We start from the raw sequence: 20,780 nt of genomic DNA, 5'->3' as shown, positions 1-20,780 counted from the left end.
CGTGACACCCGTGGCTGCCTCCCCGTCTCCGTACGGTCCTTCCCGTGTCGGTAGTTTTCTAGGACCCGAGTCGGTGACGTACTGTCGGGTCGTTTCGAGCAGAAGAATGTTGTCCCTCAGGGCAGTGTTTTTAAGTGTTACCCTCTTTCCCATCACCAGTAGGGAGTCCTGTAAAGTGCTCCATATTTGTGGAAGATTTTGCTGTTTTCTGCTCTTCCCCCAGTGTAGCAACAGTGACCCGTCAGTTGCAGCTTACGATTCAGAGATTAGAGGAGTGGCCTGCAAAGACGGGTTTTCAGTTTTCTGCAGATAAGTGTGTGTGTGTGTGTGTGTGTGTGTGTGTGTGTGTGTTTGTTTGTTTGTTGTAGTGGTTAATAAAAAAGAAAAGAAAAGGTTGAATATGTGGGAAGAAATCGTGAATAAAAAGGGGGTTCTAAAATCGTTAATGACCGTGAAAAAGGGAAACAATGAAATGCAAATCGGACTTTGTATTACAGAATTATCGGACTTCGTGATTCGGAAAAGCTATTGTTGAGGAGGTCGTTGTGGCGTTTCTGAACAAACGTCAAACCAATCTCCACTACAAAAATTATTTGAAAGAGAATAACAAAATGTGATTAACAGGGGGAAATGGCGTAGATAAGAGTTCATCCTTTACCGTGTTAACACGTCTTCTTTCGTGCGGCTTCCAGGTCTTCAAAAATCTCCTACTTCATTTCTGCATAAAAGTAGTAGCTGCTCCGAAATCTTGCAGTCGTCCAGGAATCACTAACTTATACAAATTAAAATCATTTTGACACTGAATGCAATTTATTTTACGTTGCTACTTCCATCCTCCGAATTTCATAACTTCCACAATATGTCTACACATTAATAAGTTTTTTCGTCTTAATCAGACCAAGACTAGCAATAAGTTTTTACATCTGCATTAAGCTTCCACTCTCGAGAGACAATAGGTGGATAGAAAACAAAGAAAGAGTTACAGTGTTAGTATTTCCTCTGCCGTCGAGCGCTCGTACCGCTGCAACGGTATAATTTATATCTGAGGAAACGAGTGTAGCGCGGCGAAATTCAAAGTCCCGCTACATTTTGTGCGTGTGTGCGTGTGCGTGTGCGTGTGCGTGTGCGTGTGTGCGTGCGTGTGTGTGTGTGTTCATTTTAATTGCTCTCATCATGTCTTTAATGTACCTGACTTGCACCTGAGACACACCATTCTGTATTTTAAAGACTCACTTTCTGTGCCCCATTTTCGACCCGAGTTGTCACGCTTGCCACACGTGAGGGATTTGGAAGCCGGAGCCCAGAAGGCACCGAATATCGCAAAGTGCCTCTGCCACAGGTCTCGGGCAACGGGCAGGTTGCGTCTGCTCCAGTTCTGTAGGACTTTTGCGTGTTCGCAGCTGGGCTGTACTTGCACAGTGTACGGCTCAGCTGGGCCTTCTTGCCTGAAGATTATCGTTGCCGTCCACCGTCAGGCTGACCGCAGGTGCCCGCAGGTTCCACGAGCGCTGCGGCAGCCTGGTGCGCATCTCCTGCGGCGGTCGCAGCGCGGAGAGGAGGCGGCCGCTCGACGAGTTCAACAACGGCGTCGTCATGACGCACCGCCCCCTCCACGACGACGAGCTGTTCGAGGTAAGTCCGGCATTACACCGTCGTATTCCTCTGTCGAAGTTGGCACGTCAAATATTTGTGTCGAAGGAGTTTGACAGTGTAGTAGGGGACTCGACCTCGAGCCTCGCCGTAGATTCGGTCGTAAAAGCCGCTCGTCTTCTGTTCGCTGCAGCGTGAAATGTTACACTCGGATTGCTAGCGTCGCTGCAGCTTCCTGTCACCGGTAGTGTGTTTGTAAACGTGGCTGCGAATTATAATTCGTGCGCACCGTCGACTACGAAATAAATAGAAATGTATGGAGCTGATGAGGCACTTAACGACATTAGATTAAGAAGACCAGAGAGCCACAAAGAAACTGCAGAGGTCACTAGCTCCGAGAAGCGGCCCAGGTGCACGGCTGGTGACAAAAAAAAGAAAATTAGTGGCCTCGACTCGAGCTACTCTCACGAGAAAGCAAAAGTACGTGTCAACATACTTATTTCATTTTTTTATACATACGGGGTGTTTATAAATGAGTATCGGGGCTTTAACACTTCGTAATATTTAATATATTAAACTTATATTTATAAATTATATGTCAAATGAAAGAGCAACTCGACCAGTTTTACCGAGAACCTTCTAAATGTTGAGTGTGAGCACGATTTGTCACACGACACACACACAGTCTGTAGCTTAGTTCTTCCCAAACGTTCATAAGTGTGTCTTCAGTGATTATAGCAACAGCTGCTTCAGTCCGGTTTCTCAATTCGGGGAGGTCTGCTGGTAGCGGAGGCACGTACACAAGATCCTCGGTGAAGCCCCAGAGGAAAAAATCGCACGGTGTCGTGTCGGGTGAATGTGGAAGCCGTGCAAAGCGAGCCCTGTCATTGGGGCCCTTGCGGCCTGTACGGCGCTTGGCTATAGACATGGTGTGTGCCGTGTGACAAATGGTGCTCACATTCAACATTTATAAGGTTCTTGGTTAAACTGTTTGAGTTGCTCTTTCATTTTACATATCATTTATAACTGTAAGTTTAATGTAATAAATATTATAAAGTGTTAAAACTCCGATATTCATTTATAAACCCCTTGTGTGTGTGTGTGTGTGTGTGTGTGTGTGTGTGTGTGTGTGTGTGTGTGTGTAAACAAAGAAAGATGCTTTAACTTACCAAATGAGAAAGTGCTGGTATGTTGATAGACACAATAAAATAAAAAACTCACAAACTCACACACACATACCAAAATATTAGGCTTTCATAACGCAACGGTTGCTTCATCAGGGAAGAGGGAAGGAGAGGGAAAAACAAAAGGATGTGGGCTTTAAGGGAGAGGGTAAGGAGTCATTCCAACCCCGGGAGCGGAAAGACTTACCTTAGGGGGGGAAAAACGACAGGTATATACTCGCGCTTGCGCGTGCACGCACATATCCATCATCCGCACATATCCATCATCCGCACATATACAGACACAGGCAGACATATGTAAATGCAAAGAGGTTGAGCACACACACACACACACACACACACACACACACACACACACACACACAGTGTGTCTGTGTCATCTATTTTCAACAAAGGCCTTGTTGATTGAAAACTTTTATTGTGATAGTCTTTTCGTTGTGCCTGTCTGTGACTCTGCATCTCTATTGTTTGGTGAGTAGCAACTTTCCTTTTCATAATATTGTTACTTTCCGCCCTGGATTTTCTGTTGTTTGACATAGCTACATTTTGCGTACCTCACAGAAATGCTCAATATATGTAAAAACTGCATCTGATTTGACATTTTCGATAATTTATCTGAAATCAGCACTCAGAAATACACCAAAAAGCCTTTTAAATTAATCATAGTATTTTTACGGGCAGCTCAGGGTGTATAGCCAGATGTCTTGTAACAAAGAGAAAACGCAACATCTCCCTTTGCAGACACACTGTATTGGTATTGCTAATGTCTCAGTAATTTGTGTGTCTTTCAGTTGTCATCTGACTGTGCTCTGAGAGGATGAAAACCAGTTAGAGATGTAATAAAAAATACTTGCAGAACATTGTGAAAATTGTTTCCTCGTTCATATGCTCTGTTTTTTCTCTGACCAGTTAGCAAAATTTGTGGAGTCGCGCCCCAGTGAAGGCGGTGCAGTCGCACTGCAAGCTGGGAGAACACGCAATCTCCAGGGCAGTGCAGCCACGGAGTTGGTGCCGAGCTGAGGGAGCACTTTCTGCTGCAGATCCGCATCGACAGGCTGGTGGACAAGTGGTCCGGCAGCATCGAGGTGGGCGTGACGACGCACGACCCGGCCGCCCTGGCGTTCCCCGCCACCATGACGAACCTGCGCACGGGCACCACCATGATGTCTGGCAGCGGGATCCTCACCAACGGGAAGGGCACGCGCCGCGAGTACGGCGAGTTCAACCTGGACGAGCTGTGGGTGAGTATCTAGAGGCTCGGCACTGCCGGAGCTGCCTTACTTCCACCATTCGAAGCCTTGCTTGTGGCCCTTCTACGGTATGTTGCGGAATAACTACCTTTTCTCAGCCACCCCCATTTGATATTAATGAAACGACCACAACAGCATTTTGCACATTTATTATGTCATGTGTGGTATCATTTAAAAGGTCGTCAGGTTAGCTGCAGTCAGAGAAGTGAGAATTAGGCTAAGAGCTATAGTAAGTTCCATGTGTAAGTGAATGCAAATCACGCTGAGCAAAGAAGAAAAGCTGAATGGTGGAAGGAGTGTATAGAGGGTCTATACAAGGGCGATGTACTTTAGGGCAATATTATGGAGATCAAAAAGGATGAAGATGATCAAATGGGAGATCTGATACTGCGTGAATAATTTGACATAGCGCTCAAAGACCTAAGTCGAAACAAGGCACTGGGAGTAGACAACATTCCATTAGAACTACTGACAGCCTTGGGAGAGTCAGCCATGACAAAACTCTTTCATCTGGTGTGTGCAAGAGTGTGAAAGATGTATGAGACAGGCAAAATACCCTCAGACTTCAACAAGAATATAACAATTCCAATCCCAAAGAAAGCCGGTGTTGACAGATGTGAAAATTACCGAACTATCAGTTTAATAAGTCACAGCTGCAAAATACTAACACGAATTCTTTACAGACGAATGGAAAAACTAGTAGAAGCCAACCTCGGGGAAGATCAGTTTGGATTCCGTAGAAATGTTGGAACACGTGAGGCAATACTAACCTTACGACTTATCTTAGAAGAAAGATTAAGAAAAGGCAAACCTACGTTTCTAGCATTTGTAGATTTAGAGAAAGCTTTTGACAATGTTGACTGGAATACTCTCTTCCAAATTCTAAAGGTGGCAGGGGTAAAATATAGAGAGCGAAAGGCTATTTACAATTTGTATAGAAACCAAATGGCAGTTATGAGTCGAGGGGCATGAAAGGGAAGCAGTGGTTGGGAAAACTGTGAGACAGGGTTGTAGGCTATCCCCAATGGTATTCAATCTGTATATTGAGCAAGTAGTAAAGAAAACGAAAGAAAAATTCGGAGTAGGTATTAAAATTCATGGAGAAGAAATAAAAACTTTGAGGTTTGCCAATGTCATTGTAATTCTGGCAGAGGCAGCAAAGAACCTGGAAGAGCAGCTGAACGGAATGGACAGTGTTTTGAAAGGAGGGTATAGGATGAACATCGACAAAAGCAAAACGAGGATAATGGAATGTAGTCAAATTAAGTCGGGGGATGCTGAGGGAATTAGATTAGGAAATGACACACTGAAAGTAGTAAAGGAGTTTTGCTATTTGGGGAGCAAAATAACTGATGATGGTCGAAGTAGAGAGGATATAAAATGTAGACTGGCAATGGCAAGGAAAGTGTAAGAATAGAAGCTTTCGAAATGTGGTGCTACAGAAGAATGCTGAAGATTAGATGGGTAGATCAAGTAACTAATGAGGAGGCACTGAGTAGAATTATGGGGAAAAGAAATTTGTGGCACAACTGGATTCAAGGGAGGTGTCACTTGGTAGGACACGTTCTGAGGCATCAAGGGATCACCAATTTAGTATTGGAGGGAATGGTGGAGGGTAAAAATTGTAGAGGGAGACCAAGAGATGAATACACTAAACAGATTCAGATGGATGTAGGTTGCAGCAGGTACTGGGAGATGAAGAGGCTTGGACAGGATTGAGTATCAGGGAGATCTGGGCCTTTGGCTCAGAAAACCCGTATCAATCATGTTTCATTGAATGGTTCACACGCTCACACTTTCTGATGGCCCAGCATTGAAATCTGCCACAATTTGCAGAATGCTTTGTGCTTCGATCACGTTGAATGATTCTCTTCAGTTGTTGCTGGTCCCGTTCCTGCAGGATTTTTTTCCAGCTGCAGCAATGTCGGAGATTTGATGCTTCACCAGATTCCTGATATTCACTGTACACTCGTGAAATGGTCGTACGGGAAAATCGCTACCTCAGAGATGCTGTGTCCCGTAGCTTGTGCCAAGTATAACATTACGTTCAAACTCAATTATATCTTGATACCTTGCCATTGTAGCAGCAGTAAGTGATCTAATAACTGCACTAGACACTTAATGTCTTACATAGGCATTGCTGACTGCAGCACCATATTCTGCCTGTTTAAATATCTCTGTATTTGGATGTGTGTGCCTATACCAGTTTCTTTGGTGCTTCAGTGTAGTTTGTTCTGTTAGAGGTTTATAAAACATTGGGTCCATATGGCCTCTGGGAGAAGGTGATAGCTGTCTGCAAGCAGCACGGTAAATGTGATTGTGTGCAAAAAGTAACACACAAATTAATAACTTATTTTACTCTGTAAATTATTGGAGACAGAGACCCTGGAGTAACTTCTGAATGGTGATCTGTCTGATGAGGTATTTTTGAAATTTTCAGATGAGCAAATTGAAAACTTGGAATTGCAAGACATAATTAATAATGAGAGCTGTGCTGGGGTCATGGAATATTGTCCAGTGACAGCAGAATGATGCTAATGTTTCTAATGATACAGCTGACTCGAATGATGTTCCGCACGCTGAAAGGTCCGGAATAAAAAGACGACAATTACAGTGATATGGAAAAGTTGGGACCGTGATTTCTCTGACTTTGACAGACAGTGCAATGCAAGTTTTTCAAAACCTTGTGATGAATTGATAGCCATATAGTACTTGCAAATTCTTTTTTCCTGATGACATGCTAGCACAGATTGCTCAAGAAACAAGTATGTATGTAACCCCAAAAATACTAAACAGTAAAATTACCAATTTGTGAGAAACGGAGAAACTTTTTGGGATACTTCTTTCCTATAACTTCTACTGGACTGAACATAGAAATGTTGAAATAATTTCAGAGGTTATGTCTAAGTTTGACAACCTGCAAACTACATTAACTTTGTAAATAATGGTAATCTTCTGCAGAGAGATGAGCCAAGTCACAGTAGGCTTTTCGGAGTTTGCCCGTTTATCACTGTCTTAGAACAAAATCTAAAAAAAGGAGGAATTGATGAACATCTGATTGTAGATGAAATAATTATTTCCTTCAAAGGACTCTCTTCACTGAAGCATTTTGTGAAAAGTAAACCACGTAAGTGGGGAATAAAATTACTTGCAAAAAGCAGCAGCAGTGACATACTGCACAACTTTGAAATGTGAAGTATGTAGGAAAAGGCATTACTATTGATAGCAGCCTGGGAATTAGTGGTGGTATTGTCACAAGTTGTATCTGACCATAAAACACAGACTTCCTCGCATCAATTTTTAGTAGCTCTGAGGAAAAGGGGTACACAGACATGCTGCAAAGTTATGTCCAGTACAGTGGCGGGGCGTATGCCGAGCTCAGAGAAAAATCGTAAGAAAACAGGGCAGAATAGACGCAGAGAACAGTATAGCTTGTGTCAAGTGGTTTGGCAATAGAAATGTGCACCTAATGTCGCTTTACACTAGGGTTCAGCCCTTGGATACTGTAAAAAGATGGTCAGTTAAAGAAAAAGCCTATATCAGTGTGAGCAAGCCGTTACTGTCAGAAAGTACAGTAAATTTATGGAGGGTTTTAATCTTCTGGATATGCTTGTTCAGTGTACAGAATAAATATCAGGGCAAGAAGATACTTTCTCAGAATCATCTTTTATCTTATGGACGTTTGTTGTCAGTGCTAGACTTCTTTAGAAACGACAGTGTCAGTAGCTGAAGGAATAACTGATGCCTGTGCTCCCCTTTCAGCTGGAAATAGCCAGTGCATTACTTCAGAATGCAAAAGTTGTCAGAGAAAATGTGGTCGAATATCCACAGAAGCAGATGACATTGCACAGCCTCAAAAGAAAAGTGCTTATATCCTGCACCCATTAATGATGTGGGTTTTGATCAGGTCGGACAGCAGCGACAAACAGAGGTGCGAGCTCTGTGCGAAAGCCGAGTCCCGCGCGGGGTGCTCGATGCGTGACGTGGCACTGTGTCTTCGTGAGAAGGGAAATTGTTTCTCAGTGTACTGTAACAGTTGATTGTTTTCGTGCTTACTTTGTTCATTTTGTCGGTTTGCACTATAGTGCACTAGTGACGAATTTTCAATTTACCTAAGTGCGTTGTGTACCGTGCGACACAAAATTCGATTTACAAATAGTAAAGAACACCGACCCAAGAATGCCTCGTGTGTACTGCCTCGGTCTCGTTTCCCACATTCGTTAAGTGACTTTTGTGTTACATGCTACTTACAGTTTTTTCATCAGTTGGGAGAATTTGCCCATCTCATATTCACACCGGGTCCGTACGACTTGCCGGAGAGGATCCTATCGCTGTACCAAACATTCCACAAACGTTATCTTTTTTATGTTTCTGGAAACATTTGAAACTCTAAAATAGCACAAGTTACGATTTTTCTACATTCCAATTAAAATTTAATTCTGCTCCCTGAACTCCAATTCCTTATCCAAACTAGTTACCAGTGCCCCTTACTGCTTGCTCCGGGCACTGATTTAATGTCACAGAAGTTACTCTAGAACACTGTCTCGTGTGTCTGTGCAGTTTCGGCTCATGGAATGCCGTAAATTTCCACAGGAGGGCGACCGCATCGGCATGGTGCGCAAGGCGAACGGCAACCTGCACTACTTCATCAACGGGCTGGACCAGGGCGTGGCCGCCAGCAAGGTGCCGTCCCGCGTCTGGGGCGTCGTCGACCTCTACGGGATGACTGTCAAGGTGCGGCTCGATCTCGCTCGTGCGCAGTCTCGACCCTCCGGCTGCACGCGATTCGTAATTTCTGCCCCGTCTACACATCGGAAGTCGTGATTTTCACTTAAAATACTATTTTGTTCCTCCGGAATGTTATAGGCTGCTATTTTCTTATCGGATATCTTTCTGTCGTTCCGGTATATTGGTGATTGCCATTTTCGTATCTGAAAGCCAGGAGCCCGTTTCACTTATTCTCGAGTCCCACTTAAATACTACGTATATACCTTCTTGTACTGGCAGTTTTTTTAAACCGTATTCCTGAGCTTGTGTATGGAACCTTGCTTCAAGATATACAGCTCTCTCAAAAATTATTTATAAGTTTATTGTGCTTTCATAATATTGTACGTGATTTTTGCATTTCCTGCACCATTTACATTAAATTTCAATTAAATATCAAGATTAAAGTTTTTTGTTCACTTGTTACGTTTTTTTAATTCTGTCCTTACAGCTACTGTAATTATTGAATAAAAATACCGTGCAAATTTGTATGGAAATATCAGAAAATTACCTATGTCAGAGGGTTAATGTAAATCCCACAGTGGAGTAGTCTCTCGAGGCGTATGGAACATGTCCGGCTATATGTTCCGTCTCCTATGCTACTCAGTTGCCGTTTTTATCCAATACTGGTGAACTCGGCAGCACTTCACATTTGGTAAATATGTATGGTTGGGAATTAAAGTCAGTTAAAATGAATGGGTAAATTGCTTGCAATCATTGATTTACATCGGGTGTGAGAGATACCTACCAGGCTGCAAGTTACGGATGATTCAGATTTTGCAGTAGTATTCTAATTATAAGCCGATAAACCGTAAATACTACTTTCCTGTTTTCTGTGAAACTTGCAGAGAGGAAGAGCACAAAACAGCACATTGTTCTGTATATAATTTGTTTCAAATGGTACATAAGGAGAAAGAATATATATGGGAGAAACAATTTGTCTCATTGATTAGGCCTCCAGCTATCATAGTTAAAACTGGCTGCGGGAAAAAAAATGAAAGCACTTATTTTTACAGAACAGCACAGCATTTTCTTTCACAGAGTCAGTTTTAACGGAAAATATGTACATTGTTGTTTAAAAGTATATGTATACCGGGCCCGTCTAAATATTTATTAATGTATCATATAAAAAGTGGAAGTATAGCGGCCAAGAACTTTTCAAATGTTGTGCCAACAACATTTCCCCATTACATATATTTCTTAAATAAATATATAGACCATTTTCCTCCATATTTCAGAGTATCGGGTAAACATTTGAAGCAAATCAGTAAAGTACTTGTTGTGTTTTTTGTTAACGACGACAAATGATGGCTTGACTTCATGTACTAGTACAAGTTTCAAACTCGGTATTTGTGTAACTTTTTGCACCAGAGTATAAAACTCCATTCTGAACTTGAGGGGGGGGACACTTCAAACAGAGAATTTTTCCGCCTATACTATGTAGGAATTAAAATCCATGGAGAAGAAACAAAAACCTTGAGGTTTGGCAATAACACTGTAATTCTGTCAGAGACAGCCAAAGACTTGGAATGACAGCTGAATGGCATGGAGAGTGTCTTGAAAGGAGGATATAAGATGAACATCAACAAAAGCAAAACAAGGATAATGGAATGTAGTCGAATTAAGTCGATTGATGCTGAGGGTATTAGATTAGGAAATGAGACACTTGAAGTAGTAAAGGAGTTTTGATATTTGGGGAGCAAAATAACTCATGATGGTTGAAGTACACAGGATATAAAATGTAGACTGGCAATGGCAAGGAAAGTGTTTCTGACGAAGAGAAATTTGTTAAAATCGAGTATAGAGTTAACTGTTTGGAAGTCTTTTCTGAAAGTATTTGTATGGGATGTAGCCATGTATGGAAGGGAAACATGGACAATAAACAGTTAAGACAAGAAGGGAATAGAAGCTTTTGAATTATGGTGGTACAAAAAAGTGCTGATGATTAGATGGGTAGATCATGTAACTATCGATGAGGTACTGAATAGAATTGGGGAGGAGTTTGTGGCGCAGCTTGACTAGAAGAGGGGATCAGTTGGTAGGAAACAGTTATGAGCCATCGAGGCAACACCAATTTAGTATTGGAAGGAAACGTGGAGGGCAAAAATTGTAGAGGGAGACGAAGAGAGGAATACACTAAGCAGATTCAGAAGGTTGTAGGTTGCAGTAGTTACTGGGAGATCAGAAGGCTTGCACAGGATAGAGTGCATCAAATTGGTCTTTGGACAGAAAGACCACAACTACTACTTTGTTCATCATAAGAATGAACTTTATCTAAACAAACACAAATGTGATAATTGGCCAGCAGCCATAAAACACATACACTGGTGATGTTAAAGTCTTCGAAGTAGGTCCTACTTATTAGATATCTTGTTAGTATGTCACGATAAATGATCCTTTAAGACACGATATATTTTCGTAACCGTGCTTTAGCTGTGAAGCTTTTATTCAAAAAATAATGTACATGTGCAGTCTCTGCACCATTGTGGTCTGATTGTCACACTGTTAGTAGGCAGAGTGAAAATGGCTGATGCTGGTTCTGGCTCTGTTGTGAATAACGAACACGAACACTGTTAAAAAGTGACGAAGCAGGTTATTCGGAATGTCCTTTGCAAGTTTACAAAAAAAATCTACTTTGAAGTTTTCGAAGGAACTGTATTTGCTGCAGTTACGGCACGTATATCTCAAACAGGGAGCGTAACTGAATTGGTAGCATTACAGATTGTAATTTATTTACTTATTGACATGCCAAGTTCCGTAGAACCAAATTGAGGAGCAAATCTCCAAGGTCATGGAACGTGTCAGTACTTGAAATTAACCCATAAAAGTAATTACAGATAAAAATAAAATGTTTATGAACCCAAAAAAAAAAGTTGAGTCATAACTATAACATAAGAATCAGCTTAATTTTTCAAGTAACTCCTCTACGGAATAGGAGGAGTGACCCATGAGGAAACTCTTCAGTTTCCATTTGAAAGCGTATGGATTACTGCTAAGATTTTTGAGTTCTTGTGGTAGGGTATTGAAAATGGATGCAGCAGTATACTGCACACCTTTCTGCACAAGAGTTAAGGAAGTCCAATCCAAATGCAGGTTCGATTTCTGCTGAGTATTAACTGAGGGAAAGCTGCTTATTCTTGGGAATAAGCCGATACTGTTATCAAGAAAGGGCAATAAGGAAAATAAATATGTATTTCCCATGTGGAATGTTTCCCTCATGGTTTAGAAGTGGGTTACGTGTATGTGCGGATGGATAAGCGTGTGTGTGTGTGTGTGTGTGTGTGTGTGTGTGTGTGTGTGTGTGTGTGTGTGGGCGCGCGCGCATGTGTGCACGTGTATACCTGTCCTTTTTTTCCCCCTAAGGTAAGTCTTTCCGCTCCCGGGATTGGAATGACTCCTTACCCTCTCCCTTAAAACCCACATCCTTTTGTCTTTCCCTCTCCTTCCCTCTTTCTTGATGAAGCAACCGTTGGTTGTGAAAGCTTGATTTTTGTGTGTATGTTTGTGTTTGTTTGTGTGTCTATCAACCTGCCAGCGCTTTCGTTTGGTAAGTCACATCATATTTATTTTTAGATATATTTTTCCCAAGTGGAATGTTTCCCTCTATTATATTTACATATTATTGAGTATATATAAGCAGGATAAGCAGGATAAAATTGTATGGAAGATTATGGTAAAAAGGAGAAGGTGAATACAAAGTGAAACTACTTGCAAAAACAGAAAGAGAAAGTAAGATGACAGAAAAGATTTCGAAATGCAACAGTGGAATGTTCCACGTCTGAGCTCTATTATATTCATATCATTAATTTGAACCCAACAATTAAGTTTGTTATTGTCACTGTTGCATTTCGAAATCTTTTCTGTCATCTTACTTTCTCTTTCTGTTTTTGCAAGTAGTTTCACTTTGTATTCACCTTCTCCTTTTTACCGTAATCTACCATACAATTTTATCCTGGCCAATGTCAAAATACCAAGACTAGTGAACAGGGGTCGAACTGATAAGTTCCATGGATCGATGGTTCAAATCTCACTTTGACGATTTTTTGTAATGCCAATGTCTTTTAAATGTAAAATTCATCAAATTGATGCTGTTTAACACGCATCTGGTCATCATAATTTTGTGAAAAATATTATTGTTTCTAATTACAAATTGCATTCAAACTTCCAGTTCGGATCACAAATATAAATCTGTAGTTATCGATATTTGATAAGATTGTTAACAAAGGTTATTTAAATTAAGAAAACATAACAGATAAAATTTTTAGGATGAAGATGGAAATATTTTTTTTACTGTGTCGATTGTTTTATACCACAGATGTGGTATCTAGCCACAGTGATAGGCATTGTAGAAACAAGCAAAACAATAATTTCCACAGCATTGACCACACCATTCGAATGCTGCATTTTTACAGTTGCCGCCACCACTGCAATAGGAACATAAAAGGACTGGTCTGGAGCCAAGTTCACTGATTTTTCTTGAGAAAAAACAAGACACTGAAGGGGCCAGATGTAATGGAACCAATGCGCTAAACTTTGCCACGTGTCGGTGTCGAATGTCGGCAGGATATAGAACGGCACGTCATAAAAAAAGAGGAGAAAATACGGTGCCAGAGTGGCTTCTCGGATTCTGTTGTTAACCTCGTTATCGACGTAGCAGATGACAGTTCCACTACTGAAATGTATTTCTCGGATTCGGATGAGGAAGGAGCTAAGAGATTACCAGATGACTGACTGTAATTAATACCTCGTGTGGCTTCAGTATTCGGCAGTACGATGAAATCCCTGCTGTTTGCTTTTGCATCACACACAGCTTGCTCAGAAAAGTTACCCTGTATTTAAGTGAGTATTCTAATTACAAGCAAGAGTGACGAAAATGCCTACATCAGATGACAGCGAGAGCATTTTATGCTTTCCGTCCGGTCACCTAAGAAACGTGCAGTAGTGCTGGAGTTTTGACAAATATTATTGCATTCCCTTTAAAAATTAAATGAGATGCGAAGCTATATGGTTTCTCTGCTCGTCTGTTTTTAAGTCTGAGCTGCAACTGCTCACATCACTGCAGGTTAGCTGGACCAGGTGTCTGCCCAGTGCCGTCAAAGATTAATGCGTCAGTAAAGCTGTTGACCCGCACTATCACTCATTCTGTGTGCGTGTAACACAGCGTAAGACGTATCCGTATTGTTGTGCGCGGCTGTAATCGAGACAGCTCAGCTTCCGGTCCGAGTGAAAAAAAAATCAAGTGAGATTGCAGCACACTGAGAAGGATACGTTAAGGTTTACTCGTACGATGAATACATTTCAGTATTCTGGTTGTGGATCTGGCATTTATTTTACATGCACCCTCATTTTGAACCACAAATTCCATTGGGGAGTATACATCAAGCAGACACTAGGGGCTAGTGCAGGGCAATGAAACAAGCAAATAATCCCAATAAACATCGCTCCAGAAACTGAGGCGACTGTGGCCGTGCCGCTGTTAATGTCTGAGGCTACGTTTAGTTTGAAACGACACGGTTCGTTCGATCATAATTCTGGACACAGGGTGGCCAAAACGAGCGTATCGGTCTTGGCTCGCTAATACCGTGGCCCTCCGGGTCGGTGTAACTGCATCTGATTCTTTTGTCTGGGGACGTTTGAAAGCGCCGGTACATTCGAGTCCTGTCGATAGTGTCGAAGCACTCTGGGAAAGCGTCATGAACGGTTGTCAGTACGTCGGGAGCACGCCTGGGGTTTCTGACGTTTACAGGGGGTCCGTGAGAAGACGTGCCGATGCCTGCTTTCGCGGGAATGCTGGCCGTGTGGGACACTCGCTACTGTGTGTTCGTCAGCTGCATATCTGCAGTTTCTGATTCCACCGGCACTGCTTCGTCATCCTCGTATTTTAAGTCTCTACAATTTCTCCTCCACTTGCAGTGCCTCTCGCGTTCTTTATCCTGTCGTTTCTTCTCCGTATCTGTCTAGCAGCTCAGGTTACAGTGAGTGTCTTTGCCTTAGGCCCCTTTCAGTGCTCATCTCTTTTACCTCCTTATTCCTTACTCTGTTACTTATTGTTTTATGTGCATCTCCTCTATTAACCTTACTTGTTTCCAGTCTGTACCAACATCTTTAAAAATGATCAGCAGTATACTACAGTTGACTCTGTAAAATGCCTTCTCCCAGTTGATAAAACAAAAATATAACTTGTTAGTGTCTGCCATTCTTCCTCCACTTGTCCTCAGACAACCTATAGCGTATCTCGGTCGTCTGGCCCTTCCTGAACCCCAGCTGGTGTTCCCAGTGTTGTCACCAGTTCTCTTTTCGATTCAGTTCCACACCGGGCCAAGTACACATCAGTGTGCGGTACGCGACACCGGCACTCAGCGAACTACTCCGGTACACTGCGGTTTTAGCCTCGACTTGTCGACGCGTCGTTCGTCTCGTCCCACACGTACCTGGTAATGGTTTAAAGAGAGTACTCGTAGGGCAAGTGTAGACAAGTGTAGAGGACACGTAATAAGATCCTATCAAGATCTGAGATGGTAACCGTGCTTACCGAAACAGGTAGTCGCCATTAAGGGTCGTATACGAGAGGTATTGGCTAAGAAATTCACCTCATCTCAAGTTGGGATATTTTGGTCACATCAGTACTCTTTGTCAATATTTACAGTATTGACAATACGGCAACATTCGCTCTCAGTCATTCATTTTATTGATGTATTGATCATAATGTGGAATGTGTGAGGCACCCTTAACTTCCATGTGACATTTTTACCACTACAGACGCTAGGCACAAATTGTGTGACGTCAGCACTGCACGAAATGGTCGAAACTACCTTATTTTACAGACTGTATGATACACTTTTTTCTTTGAAAATCGGAGTTCAGGTGTGTCTTATACTCTAAATTAATATAAAAATGCCAGTATTTGATTTAAAATTCCCACCACACTTAAAAATAGCCACATAATCGATTCTGCGGGAAACATCTCTCTATCTGGCAACATTGGACACAACCGGGAGCAGCAGTGAACCGATGTGATGAATATGAGTTACAGGGATTCACAAGCTTGCTAGTACTGTCCCCCCCCACACCCCCCCCTCACCCCTCCCTCCCCCAAAACACAAACAAACACAGAACACAGCCTAGCCTACAGTGTGTCAATGCAGTCTACGGTGCCAGTAAGCTTGAATTGAAAGTGATCTGTGTTACCAGTAACAGTATGACAGTTTTGATAGTAGCTAGTTTCACGATAGAAAAAAAATGAGAGGTACTCATGTGACGCAGGCTATAAATTGTTAGTAATAGGATATGCAGAACAACACAGAAACAGACCAGCTGAGTTGCCTTCAGCCCTCTACCAGAACAAAACACTCACTCGCAATTGGCGGGCTCGTAAAGAAGCACTAGGATGACGTATTGAAATGGATTCGAGGACACAGTCAGTATGGCTTTAAAGTTGTTGTTGTTGTGGTCTTCAGTCCTGAGACTGGTTTGATGCAGCTCTCCATACTACTCTATCCTGTGCAAGCTCCTTCATCTCCCAGTATCTACTGCAACCTACATTCTTCTGAATCTGCTCAGTGTATTCATCTCTTGGTCTCCCTCTACAATTTTTGCCCTCCACGCTGCCCTCCAGTACTAAATTGGTGATCCCTTGATGCCTCAGAACATGTCCTATCAACCGATCCCTTCTTCTAATCAAGTTGTGCCACAAGCTCCTCTTCTTCCCAATCCTATTCAGTACCTCCTCATTAGTTATATGATATACCCATCTAATCTTCAGCATTCTTCTGTAGCACCACATTTCGAAAGCTTCTATTCCCTTCTTGTCCAAACTATTTATCGTCCATCTTTCACTTTCGTACATGGCTACACTCCATACAAATACTTTCAGAACCAACTTCCTGACACTTAAATCAATGCTCGGTGTTAACAAATTTCTCTTCTTCAGGAACGCTTTCCTTCCCATTGCCAGTCTACATTTTATATCCCCTCTACTTCGACCATCATCAGTTATTCTGCTCCCCAAATAGCAAAACTGCTTTACTACTTTAAGTCTCTCATTTCCTAATCTAATTCCCTCAGCATCACCCGACTTAATTCGACTACATTCCTTTATCCTCGTTTTGCTTTTCTTGAGGTTCATCTTATATCCTCCTTTCAAGACACTGTCCATTGCATTCAACTGCTCTTCCAATGTCATCGGCGAACCTCAAAGTTTTTATTTCTCCTCCATGGATTTTGATACCTACTCCAAATTTTTCTTTTGTTTCCTTTACTGCTTGCTCAGTGTACAGATTGAATAACATCGGGGAGAGGCTACACCCCTGTCTCACTCCCTTCCCAACCACTGCTTCCCTTTCATACCCGCCATCTGTTTTCTGTACAAATTGTAAATAGCCTTCGCTCCCTGTATTTTACCGCTGCCACCTTCAGAATTTTAAAGAGAGTATTCCAATCAACATTGTCAAAAGCTTTCTCTAGGTCTACAAATGCTAGAAACGTAGGTTTGCCTTTCCTTAATCTTTCTTGTAAGATAAGTCATATGGTCAGTATTGCCTCACATGTTCCAACATTTCTACGGAATCCAAACTGATCTTCCCTGAGGTCGGCTTCTACCAGTTTTTCCATTCGTTTGTAAAGAATATGCGTTAGTATTTTGCAGCTGTGACTTATTAAACTGATAGTTCGGTAATTTTCACATCTGTCAACACCTGCTTTCTTTGGGATTGGAATTATTATATTCTTCTTGAATTCTGAGGGAATTTCGCCTGTTCCATACATCTTGCTCACTGTATTAATACAAAAATAACTGAAATACACACTCGTAAGCTAGTGCTGCAGTGGAACTTAGCATACTTTAAGGGTTGGTTGGTGCTACAGTTTTATGTAGTGTTACGGACGTGGCATGTGAACCAAAACCAAAATATCTCAGAAAATGCCACAAGAGTACGAAGAGAAGAATATTATGTTTCCATCGCTTTATTATTCGACATCAAAAGAAAACCGGTGGGGAACTGAGCAAAATAGCAAATACGAGCAAAACTGCTCCGACATTTGATGTATGAAGTAACAGACTGTTGAAGCGGTGTCTTCTTGTGCTAGATCTGTTTAGTAGTAGTTTGAAAAATTCTGTGAAAGAGAAATTGAGACAGGAAAATACGGAACTTGCTGTTATTCTGGGAGGATTTACCGGTAGTTCACAATTGCAACCTCTCGACGTCTCGATAAGTAAGCAATTTAAACTGTATAGGAGAGAGGAATGAAAGAAATGGATGACGGATGAAACACGTCACGATTTCACGCCAAAGGGAGCGTTAAAGTGATCTAAAGTCAAACAAGTGGGTCAGTAGATAAAACAGTCATCATGTACAGGGAGAGAAGACATTATTGTTAAATAATGTGGCCTGAGCAGCACTGTTGGTTGCAGTGAAGACCGTCTTGCATATGAAGAGGACAACGATGATGATGATGATGAAGATGAAGATGAAGATGAAGATGAAGAAGAAGAAGAAGAAGAAGAAAGTATTCACATGATGATTTTCGTGGATTTTAAATCTCAGTTTGGTTTTATAAACTAAGAAATTGAATCTGGCTTTGCAATCTAATAATAAAAATGGGACAAGTGTTACTTAAAAATGCTTAAAAGTTGAGATGTATCTTTCAGCCCTTAGCGTCTTGTAGTACACTCATGACAAAAGAGCAGAAAATATATCCCGGGCAGAGTATAGTGTGAGTGCTCCACTCTCTCTCCCACGAATTTCTTCTGCAGATCGGATTGAAACCTTTTGAAACCGGTTAGCCACCTGTGCTCTGTATGCTCCTGTCCAGGGCTAAATGACTGTAGTTCCTCATTGAGATATGACACATTGCTTTTAATCTAGTTTACTGAATATGTGAGGTGTGATCACAAAGTAATGAGAAGTTTCTAATTTTGCATGCATAATACTGTAATCTGATTGTCAATTATTTTTATCAGTGCACATGTCCCTCGGGTGTGTTTGCTTTTTCAGCTATTTTGAATGTTTCGTTTATTGTTGACATTTGTAAAGGGTATAAGTGTTTTCGAGTGCTGAGTGAATTTTTACTTTTGGTAAAGATAGACCAAAGAATTCTTTTGAACAATGAAGTAAAGTGCAGCACGACGATTGGAATGTCGACTGCAAATATTGGCGAATCTACTATGAGAAAGACGAGAGTTTACAAGTGGTAAAGAGGGTAGAGAAGATGTTGAAAATGACGACTGCCCTGGACGCCTTAGCTCGTCAACTAGTTGACAGTGTGGAAGCGCTAAAGAAAGTGGTTCTGGAAAATCGTCGAATCATCGTCAGAGACGTTGGTGGTGATGCTGGCATAGCCTTTGGCTCATGCCAATTAATTTTTTTAAATGTTTTGGCACAAAATGTGTTTGCAGTGAAGTTTGTTCCAAAATTGTCAAATTCCAACCAAAATCGTTGTCCTGTAGACGTCGCTCTGGAATTGCCAAATGAAGTCGACAGCGATCCAGAACTTCTAATGGAGGCTATACAGGCTGACGAAACACGGGTGTAGGGGGTACGATGTCGAAACTTAGGCCCAGTCGACCCAACAGAAACTGCCCAAAGAGCCCAAACAGAAAAAAATTTGTCAAGTTCGATCACACGTTAAGGTTCTTTTCACTGTTTTATTACAATGGGATGGTACATCAAGAGTTTTTCCCTTGAGGTCAATAAGGAATGCTACATGGAAGTTACGTGCCAATTCCAAGAAGCCATCGCAAAAAAACAACCAAAATTGTGGCAAAACTACACGTGGAAATTGCATCGTAATAACGCTCCTGCTCCTGCTCAAACTTCAATACTCATTCGTGATTTTTGGCAAAAAACAAAACAGTTACGTGGCCTCTTTCTATTTCCGAGGCTGGAGGGAACTGTGAAAGGAGATCATTTTGCCACCACTGATGAGATAAAAAGAGAATCATCGAAGGAGCTGAAGACTGTAATGAGAAGTGAATTCCAGAAGCGCTTCCAAGATTAGAAAAAAATGCTGCCGCAGGAGTATTATATCTAAGGGTGATTACTTTTAGGGGGACAAAATTGATGTTGATGAATAAAGATGCCATTACTTTTTGCTTATACTTCGTATGAGTGTTTCAGAACAAAAAGTCTCAATTGCAAAAATTATTTAATGTCAGTGATGCATTTCACCCCTTTGGGGCACTATCAGACATGTGTAAAAGTAGCTGGATATGTGACCCGTCAGTCGTAAAACCACATATAATGTAAAATAGTCATGTAGTGGTTAATAAAAAAGAAAAAGAGAAGAAAGGCAAAGAAAAGGTTGAAAATGTGTGAAGAAATGGTGAATAAAAAGGGGGTTTTAAAATCGTTAATGGCCGTGAAAAAAGGGAAAGAATGAAATGCAAATCGGACTTTGTATTACAGAAAAGTTATCGGACTTCGTGATTTGGTAAAGCTATTGTTGGGGTGGCCCTTGTGGCGTTTCTGAGCAAAAGTTAAAGCAATTTCCACTACAAAAATTATTTGAAAGAGAACAGAGAATAACAAAACATGATTAACAGGGGGAAATGGCGTAGATAAGAGTTCATCCTTTACCATGTTAACAAGTCTTCTTTCGTGCGGCGTCCAGGTCTTCAAAAATCTCCTACTTCACTTCTGCATAAAAGTAGTAGCTGCTCTGAAATCTTGCAATTGTGCAGGAATCACTAGTTGATACAAATTAAAATCATCTTGATACTGAATCCAATTTATTTTACGTTGCTACTTCCATCCTCCGAATTTCATAACAACTTCCACAATATCTCTACACATTAATAAGTTTTTTTCGTCTTAATCAGATCACGTCTGCATTAAGCTTCCGCTCTAGAGAGAGACAAAAGATGGATAGGAAAAAAAAAAAAAGAGTTACAATTTTAGTATTTTCTCTGCCGTCGAGTGCTCATACCGCTGCCAACTAGTGCTACACAATCTGAGATGCCCCAAAAGACTGAAACACGTCATTGACATTTAATAAT

General features: G+C 41.4%; 1 protein-coding gene across 1 annotated transcript in view; it reads left to right on the top strand.

The window, feature by feature from the left end:
* LOC124720189 (neuralized-like protein 4) overlaps window positions 1-20,780 on the top strand; it is a 296,164-nt gene that overhangs the window by 65,296 nt on the left and 210,088 nt on the right. Inside the window, 3 exon segments of the mRNA XM_047245512.1 lie at window positions 1,497-1,632; window positions 3,815-4,015; window positions 8,618-8,758. Of these exon segments, the coding sequence (XP_047101468.1) occupies window positions 1,497-1,632; window positions 3,815-4,015; window positions 8,618-8,758 (478 nt within the window).

The sequence above is a fragment of the Schistocerca piceifrons genome, chromosome 11 (assembly GCF_021461385.2).
Source record: "Schistocerca piceifrons isolate TAMUIC-IGC-003096 chromosome 11, iqSchPice1.1, whole genome shotgun sequence".
Lineage (NCBI taxonomy): Eukaryota > Metazoa > Arthropoda > Insecta > Orthoptera > Acrididae > Schistocerca > Schistocerca piceifrons.
The sequence above is the reverse complement of the archived record's forward strand: the minus strand, read 5'-3'. Positions and strand labels throughout refer to the sequence as shown.